The sequence below is a fragment of the Carcharhinus amblyrhynchos genome, chromosome 9 (assembly GCF_965287045.1).
Source record: "Carcharhinus amblyrhynchos chromosome 9, sCarAmb.v2.hapA, whole genome shotgun sequence".
Taxonomy (NCBI): Eukaryota; Metazoa; Chordata; class Chondrichthyes; order Carcharhiniformes; family Carcharhinidae; genus Carcharhinus; species Carcharhinus amblyrhynchos.
Window position 1 is genome coordinate 72,495,641 of NC_137332.1, and position 20,974 is coordinate 72,516,614.

Consider the following 20,974-nt stretch of genomic DNA (forward strand, 5'->3'; position numbering starts at 1 on the left):
GTTGTTCGCGCCTCGAGCCTATATCTGATGTCGACTAATTGATAGAGGCTGATTGCTAATGACTAATCAATGACTCCATTACCATTGTATCATTTGATTGGACCAGATAGTCTTGTCTAGCAATTCCTATGTATCAAATGAAAGCCAGTGTATAAATGGCTAGACCTTTTCAAATTTGCACTTAGAGGGGGAATCTCAAAAATGGATTAAAATGAAAGGGCTTTGAGCATAGTTGTCTGCCTACACAATAAAAACTGAATGGAGTTGATTATTTGAATGCAAATCCAATCATCTACATTCCATTTTCTCTAAAGTTTACTGTTATGTGGTTCAGCAAACAGCAAAACAAATCTATCTGCAACTCTATCACTGGTGATTCATGTTTGAAGATCAAATATACAAATTAACATGCAAGTGTGTGTGTGTATCAAAACAACAAAGACATTTTGTTCTCAGATATTTCCTGTCGCAGTAAAGCACCATCTTTTATTTATCTCCACATGGGCAAGGACGAAACAATGTGGAGGTTGAGGGAGAATCACTCCTTACTACTGTGTTGTACCTTGCAGTAGTCTGTATTGCAAATTGTGATTGTTTTGGTCATAGAGAATATTGAAATTGAGGCGGAGAAACATATATTCATTGCCTGGTATATCATCTTTCTATATAATTGGGTTGGCTTTAGTTGCATGTTATAAGTTCATAAGATATAGGAGCAGAATTAGACTCTTTGGCCCATTGAGTCTGCTCCGCCGTTCAATTACCCTTCAACCCATTGCCAATTAAAAATCTGTCTAACTCCTCAAATTTACTCACTGTCCCAGCATTCACTGCACTTTGGGGTAGCAAATTCCACAGATTCACAACCCTTTGTGAGAAACAGTTTCTCTTCAACTGTTTTAAATTTGCTACCTCTTATCCTCAGACTGTAACCTCTCATCCTAGAATGCCCCACAAGAGGAAGCATCTCTTCCACATCAACTTTATCCAAACCTTTTATCATCTTGTATACCTCTTGACCTCCCCTCATTCCTCTAAATTCCAGAGAGTATAGGCCTAAACTGTTTAATCTTTCTTCATTCAACAAGCCTTTCATCTCTGGAATCGATCTAGTGAACCACCTCTGAACTGCCTCCAATGCCACGACATCTTTCCTCCAATAAGGAGCCCAAAATAGTGCACAATACTCCACGTGCGGTTTCACCAATGCCTTGTATAGTTGCAACAACACTTCCTTATCTTTATTCTATTCCTTTGGCTATAAATGGCAACATTCCATTTGCTTTCTTTATTGTCTGCTGTACCTGCATGCTAATTTTCTGTGATTCATGAATGGGATATCCCAGATCCCTCTGCATCAGAGCATCCTGAAGTCTCTCCCCATTTAGGTAATAGGTCACCTTCCCGTTTTTCTGACCAAAATGCATGACCTCGCATTTGCACACATTCAACTCCATGTGTCACATTTTAGCCCACTCTCCTAACCTATCTATAGTCATTTAAGGTTCTTTCTTCCTCATTGCAACTTACTGTCACACCTATTTTTGTGTCATCTGCAAATTTGGCTGTTGAGCCTTTGATGCCTATATTATGTTGAGTATTGAAGCTTAGTTGTTATCACTCTCCAAGAATCATAATGAATACGCTTTATTTGATGTCACAGTTTGTCAACTGTCTGTTCTTGCTTCCCCTATAACATTTAATGCCTATTGTCAACTCCAGGGACCTGTAGTGCTAAATCATTTTTGTTTGCATCCAGCCATTTGTGCCACACAGCAGCTATTTTGGTATTTATGCTTATTTTCATGGACCAAGCTGCAGGGAATGAAAAATTGGAGCAGCCAATGGGCATAATCAGTTATTCCCATTGTTGCAGATCCTTGAAGCAAATTATTGACTAATGCTGTGAGTGCCTGTTCAGAAGTTCTGTACAATTTTGGCTGTTGCTTTCTTTAACTAATGACATACTGAACATGGCCCACTGCATTTGCCAGCAGTTTTGTGCAACATCATTAACTGTCAGTCAGATGTTTTGTGTTTTGCCTATTTGGTCCTATCATGCCAGAACATTGCCATTAGTGTTGTCGTTGAGAACATAAGAACATAAGAAATAGGAGCAGGAGTAGGCCATCTGGCCCTTCGAGCCTGCCCCGCCATTCAATAAGATCATGGCTGATCTGCCGTGGCTCAGTTCCACATTCCCGCCCTCTCTCCATAACCCTTAATCCCTTCTCTTATCAGAAACCCATCAACCCGCGCCTTAAAAATATTTAGCGAGGTTGCCTCCACCACTTCAACGGGCAGAGAATTCCAGAGATTCACCACCCTTTGAGTGAAGAAGTTCTTCCTCAACTCCGTTCTAAACCGCGCCCCCTTTATCTTGAGGCTGTGCCCCCTAGTCCTACTGTCCTTCCCGAGCGGGAAGAGTCTTTCCACCTCTATCCTATCCATCCCATTCATCATCTTATACGTCTCAATGAGATCTCCCCTCATTCTTCTAAACTCTAACGAGTACAAGCCTAGTTTATTCAGCCTCTCCTCATAGCTCAACCCCCTCAACTCCGGCATCAGCCTAGTAAACCTCCTCTGCACTCCCTCCAAGGCCAAAATATCCTTGCGTAAGTACGGTGCCCAAAATTGCACACAGTACTCCAGCTGCGGCCTCACCAATGCCCTATACAGCCGCAGCAAGACCTCCCTACTTTTATATTCAATCCCCCTCGCTATGAAGGCCAGCATCCCATTCACCTTCCTCACCACCTGCTGCACCTGCAAGCTGGGTTTTTGCGACTCCTGCACAAGGACCCCGAGGTCCCTCTGCACTGTCGCCTGCTGCAGTTTTTCTCGGCTTTTCACGATATTGCATTTGGAACCTTTTGGGAGTGGGTCTCATTTTTGTTCTGCTTCATCTGGCTCTGGTTCAAATACGCTATTTATAGTGATAATTTTATTTCTTGGATTGTCTAATGGCAGATGGCATTGATTCCTATTAAAATTCATTGCATTTCCGTGGCCTATTTGTTAGCCTTGACTCATCCCAGTCAGAGAACTAAACTCAAGCTTCACTCAAAAGATTTAAGCATATAATCTCGCTGATTTTTCTCAGTGCAATGCTCGACAAGGTGCTGCTCTGTCGGAAGTACAGTTTCAGATGAGACTTTTACACAGGAGGTCCCCGTCTACCCTCTCAAATGTGAAGAATCCAATGGTACTCTTCAAAGAGCAGCTGAGGACTTTTTATCAACATACATCCTTCCTCTAACATAAATGATATTAATTGATGTTCTTGGGATCCTGTACACTGCCATGTTTTCTACAGCGTGACAGTGACTATACAGTCTAATTGCTTATTTGACATTAGTTTGCAGATAAGAGAGTGCCTCTTAAAGCTTGACTACATCCGACTGTTTACCTCCTGCACTTCAACTGTTGAAATGGACTTGTAGAAAGCTTTCATATAGTTGCATTAAATTGCAACAATCGGCTTCTTAGTAAATGAACAAAAAATGAACTTAAATATTCTTGCATCTTTTACACCACCTCAGGCTGCAGACAGACCTGCTGAGCCATTACCTGAGCCATTCATTTCAGTTGGACTACGCCCATTTTGTGGGTGGGGGAAGCTTTTATTATTTTCCTTTCTGGAATGGCTTGGTTGATTTTGGGAAGATTGCACTAGAAACATTGGCAGCACAAACTCTTGCCCTTTTAATGTTTTGTCTGCTCCCATCATTGCCCGTCAACAAGATCTGCTCCTCATTTTGGTATCTGTACTCCTAGCACATGAGTGTTGGTCACTCAGTGAATGATGGACCAACTCCTTTCATTAACAATGAGTAGCTGCCCACCATCAGCTGTGTGCACTCATGGGTCAGTTTAACTCAGATGGCTAGATGGCTGGTTAGTGATGCAGAGCAACAGCAACAGATCAGGTCCAATTCCAATATTAGCTGAGGTCAGTAATGAAGTCCCTTCCTTCTCAACCTAGCCTCTTGCCTGAGGTGTGGTAATCGTCTGGTTAAATCACCACCAGTCAATACTCTCCATCCAAGGGGAGAGTAGTCTTTGGTCATCTGGGACTATGTCGACTTTACCTTCATGTAAAAATACAGATAAGGCCAGGAACTGCTGGTGAATTTACAGCCTAATGCCAACTAGTGCACTTACTACTGCTTTATTTTCCTGTACCTGATGTTCAGGTTGGAGGATTTTGATTCTGCTCAGTGTGTCCCCACAAAAAGGTTATGATGGTAATGGTGGCTGTCTTCTAAGGATATCTGACACATGAAGTTCAATTCATTTCCATCTGCATTTTATGCAGTACAAAAGATTGCAGTTCCAGCAGTAAGAACCAGCAGTTAATCATTAATCAAAGTGCAGTGTTTTCCTGCCTGAAAATAAGTGCCTTTTGGAAGCAAATTAATCATTCATGCAAAATTTTTGTTTGTGCAAATGAGTTTTTCAAAGTGACAGGAATATTAAGCAAAGACACCTCTTTATTTTAAATGAACCTTGTGTGAAATATGTTTATCTGCCATCCTGCAGCAATCGTGTGTCCTGTGAGCCAGGGGCAGCTCCTAATGGGAGTCCTACATCACCAAAACCGAGAAATAGTATAATGAAACGCCTCAACTGGTAAGTCTCATAAACAGAGGATGGAATCTCAACTGGTTGCTTTCTTTGCAATAGGTGCCAATAGACAGACATGATGTGCGTCAGTTCCACCATGAATGTATATTTTAATTTGTGGCCAATATTGTTTTACTGGAGTTTGAAGATTCGGTGGTTGATAAAATTTAGTTTGAGATAATGTGATAACCGTTGCGGGTTGTTCGCGCCTCAAGCCTATATCTGTTGTCGACTAATTGATAGAGGCTGATTGCTAATGACTAATCAATGACTCCATTACCATTGTATCATTTGATTGGACCAGATAGTCTTGTCTAGCAATTCCTATGTATCAAATGAAAGCCAGTGTATAAATGGCTAGACCTTTTCAAATTTGCACTTAGAGGGGGAATCTCAAAAATGGATTAAAATGAAAGGGCTTTGAGCATAGTTGTCTGCCTACACAATAAAAACTGAATGGAGTTGATTATTTGAATGCAAATCCAATCATCTACATTCCATTTTCTCTAAAGTTTACTGTTATGTGGTTCAGCAAACAGCAAAACAAATCTATCTGCAACTCTATCACTGGTGATTCATGTTTGAAGATCAAATATACAAATTAACATGCAAGTGTGTGTGTGTATCAAAACTACAAAGACATTTTGTTCTCAGATATTTCCTGTCGCAGTAAAGCACCATCTTTTATTTATCTCCACATGGGCAAGGACTAAACAATGTGGAGGTTGAGGGAGAATCGCTCCTTACTACCGTGTTGTACCTTGCAGTAGTCTGTATTGCAAATTGTGATTGTTTTGGTCATAGAGAATATTGAAATTGAGGCGGAGAAACATATATTCATTGCCTGGTATATCATCTTTCTATATAATTGGGTTGGCTTTAGTTGCATGTTATACGTTCATAAGATATAGGAGCAGAATTAGACTCTTTGGCCCATTGAGTCTGCTCCGCCGTTCAATTACCCTTCAACCCATTGCCAATTAAAAATCTGTCTAACTCCTCAAATTTACTCACTGTCCCAGCATTCACTGCACTTTGGGGTAGCAAATTCCACAGATTCACAACCCTTTGTGAGAAACAGTTTCTCTTCAACTGTTTTAAATTTGCTACCTCTTATCCTCAGACTGTAACCTCTCATCCTAGAATGCCCCACAAGAGGAAGCATCTCTTCCACATCAACTTTATCCAAACCTTTTATCATCTTGTATACCTCTTGACCTCCCCTCATTCCTCTAAATTCCAGAGAGTATAGGCCTAAACTGTTTAATCTTTCTTCATTCAACAAGCCTTTCATCTCTGGAATCGATCTAGTGAACCACCTCTGAACTGCCTCCAATGCCACGACATCTTTCCTCCAATAAGGAGCCCAAAATAGTGCACAATACTCCACGTGCGGTTTCACCAATGCCTTGTATAGTTGCAACAACACTTCCTTATCTTTATTCTATTCCTTTGGCTATAAATGGCAACATTCCATTTGCTTTCTTTATTGTCTGCTGTACCTGCATGCTAATTTTCTGTGATTCATGAATGGGATATCCCAGATCCCTCTGCATCAGAGCATCCTGAAGTCTCTCCCCATTTAGGTAATAGGTCACCTTCCCGTTTTTCTGACCAAAATGCATGACCTCGCATTTGCACACATTCAACTCCATGTGTCACATTTTAGCCCACTCTCCTAACCTATCTATAGTCATTTAAGGTTCTTTCTTCCTCATTGCAACTTACTGTCACACCTATTTTTGTGTCATCTGCAAATTTGGCTGTTGAGCCTTTGATGCCTATATTATGTTGAGTATTGAAGCTTAGTTGTTATCACTCTCCAAGAATCATAATGAATACGCTTTATTTGATGTCACAGTTTGTCAACTGTCTGTTCTTGCTTCCCCTATAACATTTAATGCCTATTGTCAACTCCAGGGACCTGTAGTGCTAAATCATTTTTGTTTGCATCCAGCCATTTGTGCCACACAGCAGCTATTTTGGTATTTATGCTTATTTTCATGGACCAAGCTGCAGGGAATGAAAAATTGGAGCAGCCAATGGGCATAATCAGTTATTCCCATTGTTGCAGATCCTTGAAGCAAATTATTGACTAATGCTGTGAGTGCCTGTTCAGAAGTTCTGTACAATTTTGGCTGTTGCTTTCTTTAACTAATGACATACTGAACATGGCCCACTGCATTTGCCAGCAGTTTTGTGCAACATCATTAACTGTCAGTCAGATGTTTTGTGTTTTGCCTATTTGGTCCTATCATGCCAGAACATTGCCATTAGTGTTGTCGTTGAGAACATAAGAACATAAGAAATAGGAGCAGGAGTAGGCCATCTGGCCCTTCGAGCCTGCCCCGCCATTCAATAAGATCATGGCTGATCTGCCGTGGCTCAGTTCCACATTCCCGCCCTCTCTCCATAACCCTTAATCCCTTCTCTTATCAGAAACCCATCAACCCGCGCCTTAAAAATATTTAGCGAGGTTGCCTCCACCACTTCAACGGGCAGAGAATTCCAGAGATTCACCACCCTTTGAGTGAAGAAGTTCTTCCTCAACTCCGTTCTAAACCGCGCCCCCTTTATCTTGAGGCTGTGCCCCCTAGTCCTACTGTCCTTCCCAAGCGGGAAGAGTCTTTCCACCTCTATCCTATCCATCCCATTCATCATCTTATACGTCTCAATGAGATCTCCCCTCATTCTTCTAAACTCTAACGAGTACAAGCCTAGTTTATTCAGCCTCTCCTCATAGCTCAACCCCCTCAACTCCGGCATCAGCCTAGTAAACCTCCTCTGCACTCCCTCCAAGGCCAAAATATCCTTGCGTAAGTACGGTGCCCAAAATTGCACACAGTACTCCAGCTGCGGCCTCACCAATGCCCTATACAGCCGCAGCAAGACCTCCCTACTTTTATATTCAATCCCCCTCGCTATGAAGGCCAGCATCCCATTCACCTTCCTCACCCCCTGCTGCACCTGCAAGCTGGGTTTTTGCGACTCCTGCACAAGGACCCCGAGGTCCCTCTGCACTGTCGCCTGCTGCAGTTTTTCTCGGCTTTTCACGATATTGCATTTGGAACCTTTTGGGAGTGGGTCTCATTTTTGTTCTGCTTCATCTGGCTCTGGTTCAAATACGCTATTTATAGTGATAATTTTATTTCTTGGATTGTCTAATGGCAGATGGCATTGATTCCTATTAAAATTCATTGCATTTCCGTGGCCTATTTGTTAGCCTTGACTCATCCCAGTCAGAGAACTAAACTCAAGTTTCACTCAAAAGATTTAAGCATATAATCTCGCTGATTTTTCTCAGTGCAATGCTCGACAAGGTGCTGCTCTGTCGGAAGTACAGTTTCAGATGAGACTTTTACACAGGAGGTCCCCGTCTACTCTCTCAAATGTGAAGAATCCAATGGTACTCTTCAAAGAGCAGCTGAGGACTTTTTATCAACATACATCCTTCCTCTAACATAAATGATATTAATTGATGTTCTTGGGATCCTGTACACTGCCATGTTTTCTACAGCGTGACAGTGACTATACAGTCTAATTGCTTATTTGACATTAGTTTGCAGATAAGAGAGTGCCTCTTAAAGCTTGACTACATCCGACTGTTTACCTCCTGCACTTCAACTGTTGAAATGGACTTGTAGAAAGCTTTCATATAGTTGCATTAAATTGCAACAATCGGCTTCTTAGTAAATGAACAAAAAATGAACTTAAATATTCTTGCATCTTTTACACCACCTCAGGCTGCAGACAGACCTGCTGAGCCATTACCTGAGCCATTCATTTCAGTTGGACTACGCCCATTTTGTGGGTGGGGGAAGCTTTTATTATTTTCCTTTCTGGAATGGCTTGGTTGATTTTGGGAAGATTGCACTAGAAACATTGGCAGCACAAACTCTTGCCCTTTTAATGTTTTGTCTGCTCCCATCATTGCCCGTCAACAAGATCTGCTCCTCATTTTGGTATCTGTACTCCTAGCACATGAGTGTTGGTCACTCAGTGAATGATGGACCAACTCCTTTCATTAACAATGAGTAGCTGCCCACCATCAGCTGTGTGCACTCATGGGTCAGTTTAACTCAGTTGGCTAGATGGCTGGTTAGTGATGCAGAGCAACAGCAACAGATCAGGTCCAATTCCAATATTAGCTGAGGTCAGTAATGAAGTCCCTTCCTTCTCAACCTAGCCTCTTGCCTGAGGTGTGGTAATCGTCTGGTTAAATCACCACCAGTCAATACTCTCCATCCAAGGGGAGAGTAGTCTTTGGTCATCTGGGACTATGTCGACTTTACCTTCATGTAAAAATACAGATAAGGCCAGGAACTGCTGGTGAATTTACAGCCTAATGCCAACTAGTGCACTTACTACTGCTTTATTTTCCTGTACCTGATGTTCAGGTTGGAGGATTTTGATTCTGCTCAGTGTGTCCCCACAAAAAGGTTATGATGGTAATGGTGGCTGTCTTCTAAGAATATCTGACACATGAAGTTAAATTCATTTCCATCTGCATTTCATGCAGTACAAAAGATTGCAGTTCCAGCAGTAAGAACCAGCAGTTAATCATTAATCAAAGTGCAGTGTTTTCCTGCCTGAAAATAAGTGCCTTTTGGAAGCAAATTAATCATTCATGCAAAATTTTTGTTTGTGCAAATGAGTTTTTCAAAGTGACAGGAATATTAAGCAAAGACACCTCTTTATTTTAAATGAAACTTGTGTGAAATATGTTTATCTGCCATCCTGCAGCAATCGTGTGTCCTGTGAGCCAGGGGCAGCTCCTAATGGTAATCCTACATCATCAAAACCAAGATATAGTATAGTGAAACTCCGCAACTGGTAAGTCTCATAAACAGAGGACGGAATCCCATCTGGTTGCTTACTTTGCAATAGGTGCCAAAAGGCAGACATGATGTGCATCAGTTCCACCATGAATGTATATTTTAATTTGTAGCCAATATTGTTTTACTGGAGTGTGAAGATTCGGTGGTTGATAAAATTTAGTTTGAGATAATGTGATAACCGTTGGGGGTTGTTCGCGCCTCGAGCCTATATCTGATGTCGACTAATTGATAGAGGCTGATTGCTAATGACTAATCAATGACTCCATTACCATTGTATCATTTGATTGGACCAGATAGTCTTGTCTAGCAATTCCTATGTATCAAATGAAAGCCAGTGTATAAATGGCTAGACCTTTTCAAATTTGCACTTAGAGGGGGAATCTCAAAAATGGATTAAAATGAAAGGGCTTTGAGCATAGTTGTCTGCCTACACAATAAAAACTGAATGGAGTTGATTATTTGAATGCAAATCCAATCATCTACATTCCATTTTCTCTAAAGTTTACTGTTATGTGGTTCAGCAAACAGCAAAACAAATCTATCTGCAACTCTATCACTGGTGATTCATGTTTGAAGATCAAATATACAAATTAACATGCAAGTGTGTGCGTGTATCAAAACAACAAAGACATTTTGTTCTCAGATATTTCCTGTCGCAGTAAAGCACCATCTTTTATTTATCTCCACATGGGCAAGGACGAAACAATGTGGAGGTTGAGGGAGAATCACTCCTTACTACTGTGTTGTACCTTGCAGTAGTCTGTATTGCAAATTGTGATTGTTTTGGTCATAGAGAATATTGAAATTGAGGCGGAGAAACATATATTCATTGCCTGGTATATCATCTTTCTATATAATTGGGTTGGCTTTAGTTGCATGTTATAAGTTCATAAGATATAGGAGCAGAATTAGACTCTTTGGCCCATTGAGTCTGCTCCGCCGTTCAATTACCCTTCAACCCATTGCCAATTAAAAATCTGTCTAACTCCTCAAATTTACTCACTGTCCCAGCATTCACTGCACTTTGGGGTAGCAAATTCCACAGATTCACAACCCTTTGTGAGAAACAGTTTCTCTTCAACTGTTTTAAATTTGCTACCTCTTATCCTCAGACTGTAACCTCTCATCCTAGAATGCCCCACAAGAGGAAGCATCTCTTCCACATCAACTTTATCCAAACCTTTTATCATCTTGTATACCTCTTGACCTCCCCTCATTCCTCTAAATTCCAGAGAGTATAGGCCTAAACTGTTTAATCTTTCTTCATTCAACAAGCCTTTCATCTCTGGAATCGATCTAGTGAACCACCTCTGAACTGCCTCCAATGCCACGACATCTTTCCTCCAATAAGGAGCCCAAAATAGTGCACAATACTCCACGTGCGGTTTCACCAATGCCTTGTATAGTTGCAACAACACTTCCTTATCTTTATTCTATTCCTTTGGCTATAAATGGCAACATTCCATTTGCTTTCTTTATTGTCTGCTGTACCTGCATGCTAATTTTCTGTGATTCATGAATGGGATATCCCAGATCCCTCTGCATCAGAGCATCCTGAAGTCTCTCCCCATTTAGGTAATAGGTCACCTTCCCGTTTTTCTGACCAAAATGCATGACCTCGCATTTGCACACATTCAACTCCATGTGTCACATTTTAGCCCACTCTCCTAACCTATCTATAGTCATTTAAGGTTCTTTCTTCCTCATTGCAACTTACTGTCACACCTATTTATGTGTCATCTGCAAATTTGGCTGTTGAGCCTTTGATGCCTATATTATGTTGAGTATTGAAGCTTAGTTGTTATCACTCTCCAAGAATCATAATGAATACGCTTTATTTGATGTCACAGTTTGTCAACTGTCTGTTCTTGCTTCCCCTATAACATTTAATGCCTATTGTCAACTCCAGGGACCTGTAGTGCTAAATCATTTTTGTTTGCATCCAGCCATTTGTGCCACACAGCAGCTATTTTGGTATTTATGCTTATTTTCATGGACCAAGCTGCAGGGAATGAAAAATTGGAGCAGCCAATGGGCATAATCAGTTATTCCCATTGTTGCAGATCCTTGAAGCAAATTATTGACTAATGCTGTGAGTGCCTGTTCAGAAGTTCTGTACAATTTTGGCTGTTGCTTTCTTTAACTAATGACATACTGAACATGGCCCACTGCATTTGCCAGCAGTTTTGTGCAACATCATTAACTGTCAGTCAGATGTTTTGTGTTTTGCCTATTTGGTCCTATCATGCCAGAACATTGCCATTAGTGTTGTCGTTGAGAACATAAGAACATAAGAAATAGGAGCAGGAGTAGGCCATCTGGCCCTTCGAGCCTGCCCCGCCATTCAATAAGATCATGGCTGATCTGCCGTGGCTCAGTTCCACATTCCCGCCCTCTCTCCATAACCCTTAATCCCTTCTCTTATCAGAAACCCATCAACCCGCGCCTTAAAAATATTTAGCGAGGTTGCCTCCACCACTTCAACGGGCAGAGAATTCCAGAGATTCACCACCCTTTGAGTGAAGAAGTTCTTCCTCAACTCCGTTCTAAACCGCGCCCCCTTTATCTTGAGGCTGTGCCCCCTAGTCCTACTGTCCTTCCCAAGCGGGAAGAGTCTTTCCACCTCTATCCTATCCATCCCATTCATCATCTTATACGTCTCAATGAGATCTCCCCTCATTCTTCTAAACTCTAACGAGTACAAGCCTAGTTTATTCAGCCTCTCCTCATAGCTCAACCCCCTCAACTCCGGCATCAGCCTAGTAAACCTCCTCTGCACTCCCTCCAAGGCCAAAATATCCTTGCGTAAGTACGGTGCCCAAAATTGCACACAGTACTCCAGCTGCGGCCTCACCAATGCCCTATACAGCCGCAGCAAGACCTCCCTACTTTTATATTCAATCCCCCTCGCTATGAAGGCCAGCATCCCATTCACCTTCCTCACCACCTGCTGCACCTGCAAGCTGGGTTTTTGCGACTCCTGCACAAGGACCCCGAGGTCCCTCTGCACTGTCGCCTGCTGCAGTTTTTCTCGGCTTTTCACGATATTGCATTTGGAACCTTTTGGGAGTGGGTCTCATTTTTGTTCTGCTTCATCTGGCTCTGGTTCAAATACGCTATTTATAGTGATAATTTTATTTCTTGGATTGTCTAATGGCAGATGGCATTGATTCCTATTAAAATTCATTGCATTTCCGTGGCCTATTTGTTAGCCTTGACTCATCCCAGTCAGAGAACTAAACTCAAGCTTCACTCAAAAGATTTAAGCATATAATCTCGCTGATTTTTCTCAGTGCAATGCTCGACAAGGTGCTGCTCTGTCGGAAGTACAGTTTCAGATGAGACTTTTACACAGGAGGTCCCCGTCTACCCTCTCAAATGTGAAGAATCCAATGGTACTCTTCAAAGAGCAGCTGAGGACTTTTTATCAACATACATCCTTCCTCTAACATAAATGATATTAATTGATGTTCTTGGGATCCTGTACACTGCCATGTTTTCTACAGCGTGACAGTGACTATACAGTCTAATTGCTTATTTGACATTAGTTTGCAGATAAGAGAGTGCCTCTTAAAGCTTGACTACATCCGACTGTTTACCTCCTGCACTTCAACTGTTGAAATGGACTTGTAGAAAGCTTTCATATAGTTGCATTAAATTGCAACAATCGGCTTCTTAGTAAATGAACAAAAAATGAACTTAAATATTCTTGCATCTTTTACACCACCTCAGGCTGCAGACAGACCTGCTGAGCCATTACCTGAGCCATTCATTTCAGTTGGACTACGCCCATTTTGTGGGTGGGGGAAGCTTTTATTATTTTCCTTTCTGGAATGGCTTGGTTGATTTTGGGAAGATTGCACTAGAAACATTGGCAGCACAAACTCTTGCCCTTTTAATGTTTTGTCTGCTCCCATCATTGCCCGTCAACAAGATCTGCTCCTCATTTTGGTATCTGTACTCCTAGCACATGAGTGTTGGTCACTCAGTGAATGATGGACCAACTCCTTTCATTAACAATGAGTAGCTGCCCACCATCAGCTGTGTGCACTCATGGGTCAGTTTAACTCAGATGGCTAGATGGCTGGTTAGTGATGCAGAGCAACAGCAACAGATCAGGTCCAATTCCAATATTAGCTGAGGTCAGTAATGAAGTCCCTTCCTTCTCAACCTAGCCTCTTGCCTGAGGTGTGGTAATCGTCTGGTTAAATCACCACCAGTCAATACTCTCCATCCAAGGGGAGAGTAGTCTTTGGTCATCTGGGACTATGTCGACTTTACCTTCATGTAAAAATACAGATAAGGCCAGGAACTGCTGGTGAATTTACAGCCTAATGCCAACTAGTGCACTTACTACTGCTTTATTTTCCTGTACCTGATGTTCAGGTTGGAGGATTTTGATTCCGCTCAGTGTGTCCCCACAAAAAGGTTATGATGGTAATGGTGGCTGTCTTCTAAGGATATCTGACACATGAAGTTCAATTCATTTCCATCTGCATTTTATGCAGTACAAAAGATTGCAGTTCCAGCAGTAAGAACCAGCAGTTAATCATTAATCAAAGTGCAGTGTTTTCCTGCCTGAAAATAAGTGCCTTTTGGAAGCAAATTAATCATTCATGCAAAATTTTTGTGCAAATGAGTTTTTCAAAGTGACAGGAATATTAAGCAAAGACACCTCTTTATTTTAAATGAACCTTGTGTGAAATATGTTTATCTGCCATCCTGCAGCAATCGTGTGTCCTGTGAGCCAGGGGCAGCTCCTAATGGGAGTCCTACATCACCAAAACCGAGAAATAGTATAATGAAACGCCTCAACTGATAAGTCTCATAAACAGAGGATGGAATCTCAACTGGTTGCTTTCTTTGCAATAGGTGCCAATAGACAGACATGATGTGCGTCAGTTCCACCATGAATGTATATTTTAATTTGTGGCCAATATTGTTTTACTGGAGTTTGAAGATTCGGTGGTTGATAAAATTTAGTTTGAGATAATGTGATAACCGTTGCGGGTTGTTCGCGCCTCGAGCCTATATCTGTTGTCGACTAATTGATAGAGGCTGATTGCTAATGACTAATCAATGACTCCATTACCATTGTATCATTTGATTGGACCAGATAGTCTTGTCTAGCAATTCTTATGGATCAAATAATAGCCAGTGTATAAATGGCCAGACCTTTTCAAATTTGCACTTAGAGGGGGAATCTCAAAAATGGATTAAAATGAAAGGGCTTTGAGCATAGTTGTGTGCCTACATAATAAAAACTGAATGGAGTTGATTATTTGAATGCAAATCCAATCATCTACATTCCATTTTCTCTAAAGTTTACTGTTATGTGGATCAGCAAACAGCAAAACAAATCTATCTGCAACTCTATCACTGGTGATTCATGTTTGAAGATCAAATATACAAATTAACATGCAAGTGTGTGTGTGTATCAAAACTACAAAGACATTTTGTTCTCAGATATTTCCTGTCGCAGTAAAGCACCATCTTTTATTTTATCTCCACATGGGCAAGGACTAAACAAAGTGGAGGTTGAGGGAGAATCACTCCTTACTACTGTGTTGTACCTTGCAGTAGTCTGTATTGCAAATTGTGATTGTTTTGGTCATAGAGAATATTGAAATTGAGGCGGAGAAACATATATTCATTGCCTGGTATATCATCTTTCTATATAATTGGGTTGGCTTTAGTTGCATGTTATAAGTTCATAAGATATAGGAGCAGAATTAGACTCTTTGGCCCATTGAGTCTGCTCCGCCATTCAATCACCCTTCAACCCATTGCCAATTAAAAATCTGTCTAACTCCTCAAATTTACTCACTGTTCCAGCATTCACTGCACTTTGGGGTAGCGAATTCCACAGATTCACAACCTTTTGTGAGAAGCAGTTTCTCTTCAACTGTTTTAAATTTGCTACCTCTTATCCTCAGACTGTAACCTCTCATCCTAGAATGCCCCACAAGAGGAAGCATCTCTTCCACATCAACTTTATCCAAACCTTCTATCATCTTGTATACCTCTTGACCTCCTCTCATTCTTCTAAATTCCAGAGAGTATAGGCCTAAACTGTTTAATCTTTCTTCATTCAACAAGCCTTTCATCTCTGGAATCGATCTAGTGAACCACCTCTGAACTGCCTCCAATGCCACTATATCTTTCCTCCAATAAGGACACCAAAACAGTGCACAATACTCCACTTGCGGTTTCACCAATGCCTTGTATATTTGCAACAACACTTCCTTATCTTTATTCTATTCCTTTAGCTTTAAATGGCAACATTCCATTTGCTTTCTTTATTATCTGCTATACCTGCATGCTAATTTTGTATGACTCATGAATGCGATACCCCAGATCTCTCTGCAACAGAGCACCATTCAGTCTCTCCCCTTTTTCTGACCAGAATGCATGACCTCACCTTATATACATTCAACTCCATGTGCCACATTTTAGCCCACTCTCCTAACCTATCTACAGCCATTTAAGGTTCTTTCTTCCTCATTGCAACTTACTGTCACACCTATTTTTGTGTCATCTGCAAATTTGGCTGTTGAGCCTTTGATGCCTATATTATGTTGATTATTGAAGCTTAGTTATCACGCTCCAAGAATCATAATGAATATGCTTTATTTGATGTCACAGGTTGTCAACTGTCTGTTCTTGCTTCCCCTATAACATTTAATGCCTATTTTCAACTCCAGGGACATGTAGTGCTAAATCATTTTTGTTTGCATCCAGCCATTTGTGCCACACAGCAGCTATTTTGGTATTTATGCTTATTTTCATTGACCAAGCTGCAGGGAATGAAAAATTGGAGCAGCCAATGGGCATAATCAGTTATTCCCATTGTTGCAGATCCTTGAAGCAAATTATTGACTAATGCTGTGAGTGCCTGTTCAGAAGTTCTGTACAATTTTGGCTGTTGCTTTCTTTAACTAATGACATACTGAACATGGCCCACTGCATTTGCCAACAATTTTGTGCAACATCATTAACTGTCAGTTAGATGTTTTGTGTTTTGCCTATTTGGTCCTATCATGCCAGAACACTGCCATAAGTGTTGTCGTTGAGCTTTTCACAATATTGCATTTGGAACCTTTTGGGAATGGGTCTTATTTTTGTTCTGCTTCATCTGGCTCTAGTTAAAACATGCTATTTATACCGACAATTTTATTTCTCGGATTGTCTGATTGCGGATGGCATTGATTCCTATTAAAATTAATTGAATTTATGTGGCGTATTTGTTAGCCTTGACTCATCCCAGTCAGAGAACTAAATTCAAGTTTCACTCAAAAGATTTAAGCATACATTCTAGCTGATTTTTCTCAGTGCAATGCTCGACAAGGTACTGCTCTGTCAGAAGTGCAGTTTCAGATGAGACTTTTACACAGGAGGTCCCCATCTATCCTCTCAAATGTGAAGGATCCAATGGTACTCTTCAAAGAGCAGCTGAGGACTTTTTATCAACATATATCCTTCCTCCAACATAAATGATATTAATTGATGTCCTTGGGATCCTGTACACTGCCATGTTTTCTACAGCGTGACAGTGACAAACAGTCTAATTGCTTATTTGACATGAGTTCACAGATGAGAGAGAGCCTCTTAAAGCTTGACTACATCTGACTGTCTACCTCCTGCACTTCAACTGTGACTCCCATCATGCTGATCCACTGCTCATTCAGGTTGAACTCAGGTCCACACTATCACAGAACCCCGTTTCACCTCCTAGACATTAAACTATAGGATCAGCTACAATTAAGCAATTAATTACTTGAGCCTGAGTTCTGCTGTTTAGTAAGGTCATTGCTGATTTGTGATCAAACTCTTCCCTCCCCCACCCCCCTCACCTTTGGCATGATCCAGCATCAACCCTCATTTTGAGATGAGTGGGGTCAAAGCTTATGAGGAGAAAAAAGGGTTAGGTTGATCAGCCATGATTGTGATGAATGGCAGAGCAGGCATGAAGGGCCAAATGGCCTCTTCCTGCTCCTATCTTCTATGTTTCTGTTTGAATGAGATTTCCAAATTTTGTCATCCTTTCTATATGCAAGTGCTTCCTAATTTCACTCCTGACAGATTTGACTCTAATTTTTAGGCAGTCTGAACTTCTTCAGCCAACAAAAATACTTCTACTTTGTCTACCTCACAGTTCCCCTCAAACTTTGATCAAATCATTTGATTGTATAAATACAAGGAAATATAGCCCTGGCTTTTATAATTGCAAATATGAGGACACCAGGCATCATATTAAGGCTCATTTTGAGTTAGCCACTTATGGTGCAGAAGGAGACCATTTGGCTTGAGTCTGTTCCAAGTTTTATGTTTACACATGTTGTGCATCACTACAGCTGTCACCAACGTTACGTGTAAAGTGTGCCTCCTCTACCACTGAAGTCCTCATTCATGCTTTTGTCACTTTTTCAGATGTCTTAACCCCTTGTACTATGTTATCCCTTAACTTTATCTCATTCAAAATCTGTTGCTTGTTTTCTGATTCCTTTTGAATCATACCCTCACCAACCTCCACTGGTTTCCTATCCTACTTCCTGGAATCCTTCTGTTCCTTTGTCCATACCTAGCTCTGTAATTTTCTCTGGCCCTGGGGGACCTGTACAAAGATTCTGCTGAATTGTTTCTGATCATCTTTGAATTCCATCCTCCCCTCCACATAACAATTGGCAAAAGACTCCTCGGCATGTTAGATCCTTCATCCTAAATTGTTCTGTGTGTGCCCACCATGAGCCTCCAGAAATCTTATCTGCCATCTGCCCGACTACAATGAAGTGCTTTGAAACATTTAACCACCATAAAGATGGGATGTAAATGCAAGTTCCTGTGTACATCCTTGTAAAAGTTTTTTGTGCAGTTTCTATCAAATAAGTGTTGTTTTGCCCTTAATTTTTCTGAAAGATGAATTTTATTAAGTACACATTGGGAAATTTTGTGCACTAAATATTTAATACCAGATTTTCACATAAGAGATTAATAGCAGGGTTGGAATAGTACACTGAAAAGTCTAGGCTGCCGTGTCATCTGAACACACAAAACAAAAAACCTCATGGATTTTTCCAGCAAAAGAGGGAAGATCTCCGCAGGAAGCAATTACTGCCCAGGATCTTCACGGAGCAATTGTCCTACCTCCGTCTCAGTGAGGAATTAATTATATTAATTATGCATCAGATCCACAGTGCAAATGCCTCTCTCACCCCCTCAGCCGTGCACCCCTCCCCCGACCCCCCACCGCCCCCACCCAAAACCAGACATTCTGCAAAAAATAACCAGCTTTTTGGGGTCTGAGGATATTTAGCAGTAACTATTGAGATTATCATTTCAAAAAAAAAGTCATTCAACAAATAAGCATTTCAAGAGTTTTTGCAGAGACTAATAGTTTGGAGTTCACTAATTTGCATATGGAAAACACTGCAATCTTGCAGAACCTATGGAGAGCATAGGGTCCCAGGCAATTCCTGGGTATTCTACACTGAGAATTGTCGGTTTCAGTGACTGGATTCTGTTTTGCTTCCCATACAAAATCTATTGTTTAAATATGACATAACAAGCCATTTGCTGTATATTGCATAAAAGACAACCCTAATTTCTGGCTTCATGGTTTTTCCATAATGCTTGTACTTTTAGTCGTGTTGTGCTATGCTTGTATTAGTGGCCTCAATTTTTCACCTAACAAATGCATTTCTTCTCCCTCCAATACATATAATGCTGCACAAGAAATCAGACAGGCAATATGGACTGTGCTGTGAAGATTTTATGCAGGTTTATAATGTAGTAGACCTCATGTGGTTAATGACAAAGAAGGTGGCCGCTGAGGCCGCACTGTTCACTTTTACCTTCACCGTACAAGTCAACCCTGTTTGGAAGAATTTTTTTAGGTTTCAAAGGACAACTAAGGCCAGAATTCTCTGATGTATCCCCTGCCACCACTGTCAGTGACAACGGTGCTGAGGCAGCAGTGACCACTGCAACATGCCATTCATCTGTTCTTATTTCAACAAGTTGCATAATCAACCATAGGTAGGAAAGAGTATGTACCACTACTTCAAAATTTGTCTATGTGTTGGGCCATTGTTGGGTAACCAAGTGCCACTTTAATCAGCTGTAAAGTAAACTCTTTCTGTAGAATGCAATGACTTTTAATAGTCTTTTAGTATTTTTGCTGACCAATCCTTTTCCTTCATGCAGCCTATTCCGAAGAGCAGATGTTAATGCGAACAGCACTCCGACTAAGAGCTCTGACCAGCCTAAACCCCCTGCGAGTAGGAGTTCAGCAGACAGCATCAAGTTGGTCAGCGTTTCATCTGAATCCAACAGTTTGGAAAGCGAAGAGCCCTGCACTTCGTACGCTTGGGCTCAAGAAGAACCCCAGAAAAAGGTGACAGAGGCATTTCTCACAAAACATATTGTGGGAATTCAAAGCAAGTCCTGCCATCCCCACACCCACAACTGTACTTTGACCATCAATGGGATACAAGGGTGCTCACCAACACCTAACCTGATCACTGGTTCTGCCTGCCCAAACGCAGCATGCCTTTCTTCATGGGCACATAATACCTGATTAGGCTAACACACCTCTAGGGAACAAGCTACCGTCCTTAATTTGAATGTATTAAAGGCGACAGCCTCACAATTGGCTTCTGCCCGCAATATGCAACCCCAGATTACAGCACTGGTCAAAGTTTCAGATCTGCAGGTGAGACTTCTGTCTCAACAAAATTCAACCCATGTTGTTTATAAAGCCATCAGATGCCAGAAAATTTATAATTAACTGCATAGAATGCAAACTTATTTTATTTATATGAAATACGAGCTTGTTTTGCATAGATTTTATTAAATATGTACAGAGGCAGCTCCACGTCACAGTAATAACCAATATCATGAATTTAAGTTTGAAACATCTTTGATAGAGCAGGCTGATTTTTATGGTAAATTTAACATACGGGCTGTTGTGACCATAACAACTTCAAGTGTGTAGTCCACAAAAACAGCACTTTGGATCAAAATCTAACAAACTACTCCACCAATAGCAACAAAGCAATGCAGCTCTGCTTGTACATGAGAGTCCCTCTTGACTGCCTGCTTTGTTTCTTTTCTGCACTTGACCTTTAGTTATTCTTCAGCATATTCTCCAATGGCGAGTGGTATTTCTTAGGAGATTATCAATGACCTGGATCGTTGCTTTTAGTAGAATATGTTGACAACCTGTTCCTTGGAAATTTCAGTCATTTAGATGTTTTAAAATACCATCCCTCTTTTTAGATTCTTCTCTTTCAGTCCTTGTATTCCATCTCTCCAGTAATGTTACTGCATTGCCAATACCCTGCATCTCAAGATCTGCATTAGAGTGATTTGAGTTTTAATTTCCTTCTATCTTGTTCATTACCCAAGCCTACCAAGCCTCCCAAGGTTCGCAAACATTTTGCCTCAGTCACTTGCTACAATGCAGGTTCCACGCTCAACAAGCAGAAAGAAGATAGCTGTATCATCCA

General features: G+C 41.0%; 1 protein-coding gene across 1 annotated transcript in view; it reads left to right on the plus strand.

The window, feature by feature from the left end:
* LOC145348584 (uncharacterized) overlaps positions 1–20,651 on the plus strand; it is a 151,422-nt gene extending 130,771 nt beyond the window's left edge. Inside the window, exons 41-42 of the mRNA XM_080196772.1 lie at positions 19,671–19,860; positions 20,595–20,651. Of these exons, the coding sequence (XP_080052898.1) occupies positions 19,671–19,860; positions 20,595–20,651 (247 nt within the window). The remainder of the gene's footprint in view (positions 1–19,670; positions 19,861–20,594) is intronic.
* Positions 20,652–20,974: the final 323 nt, after the last annotated feature.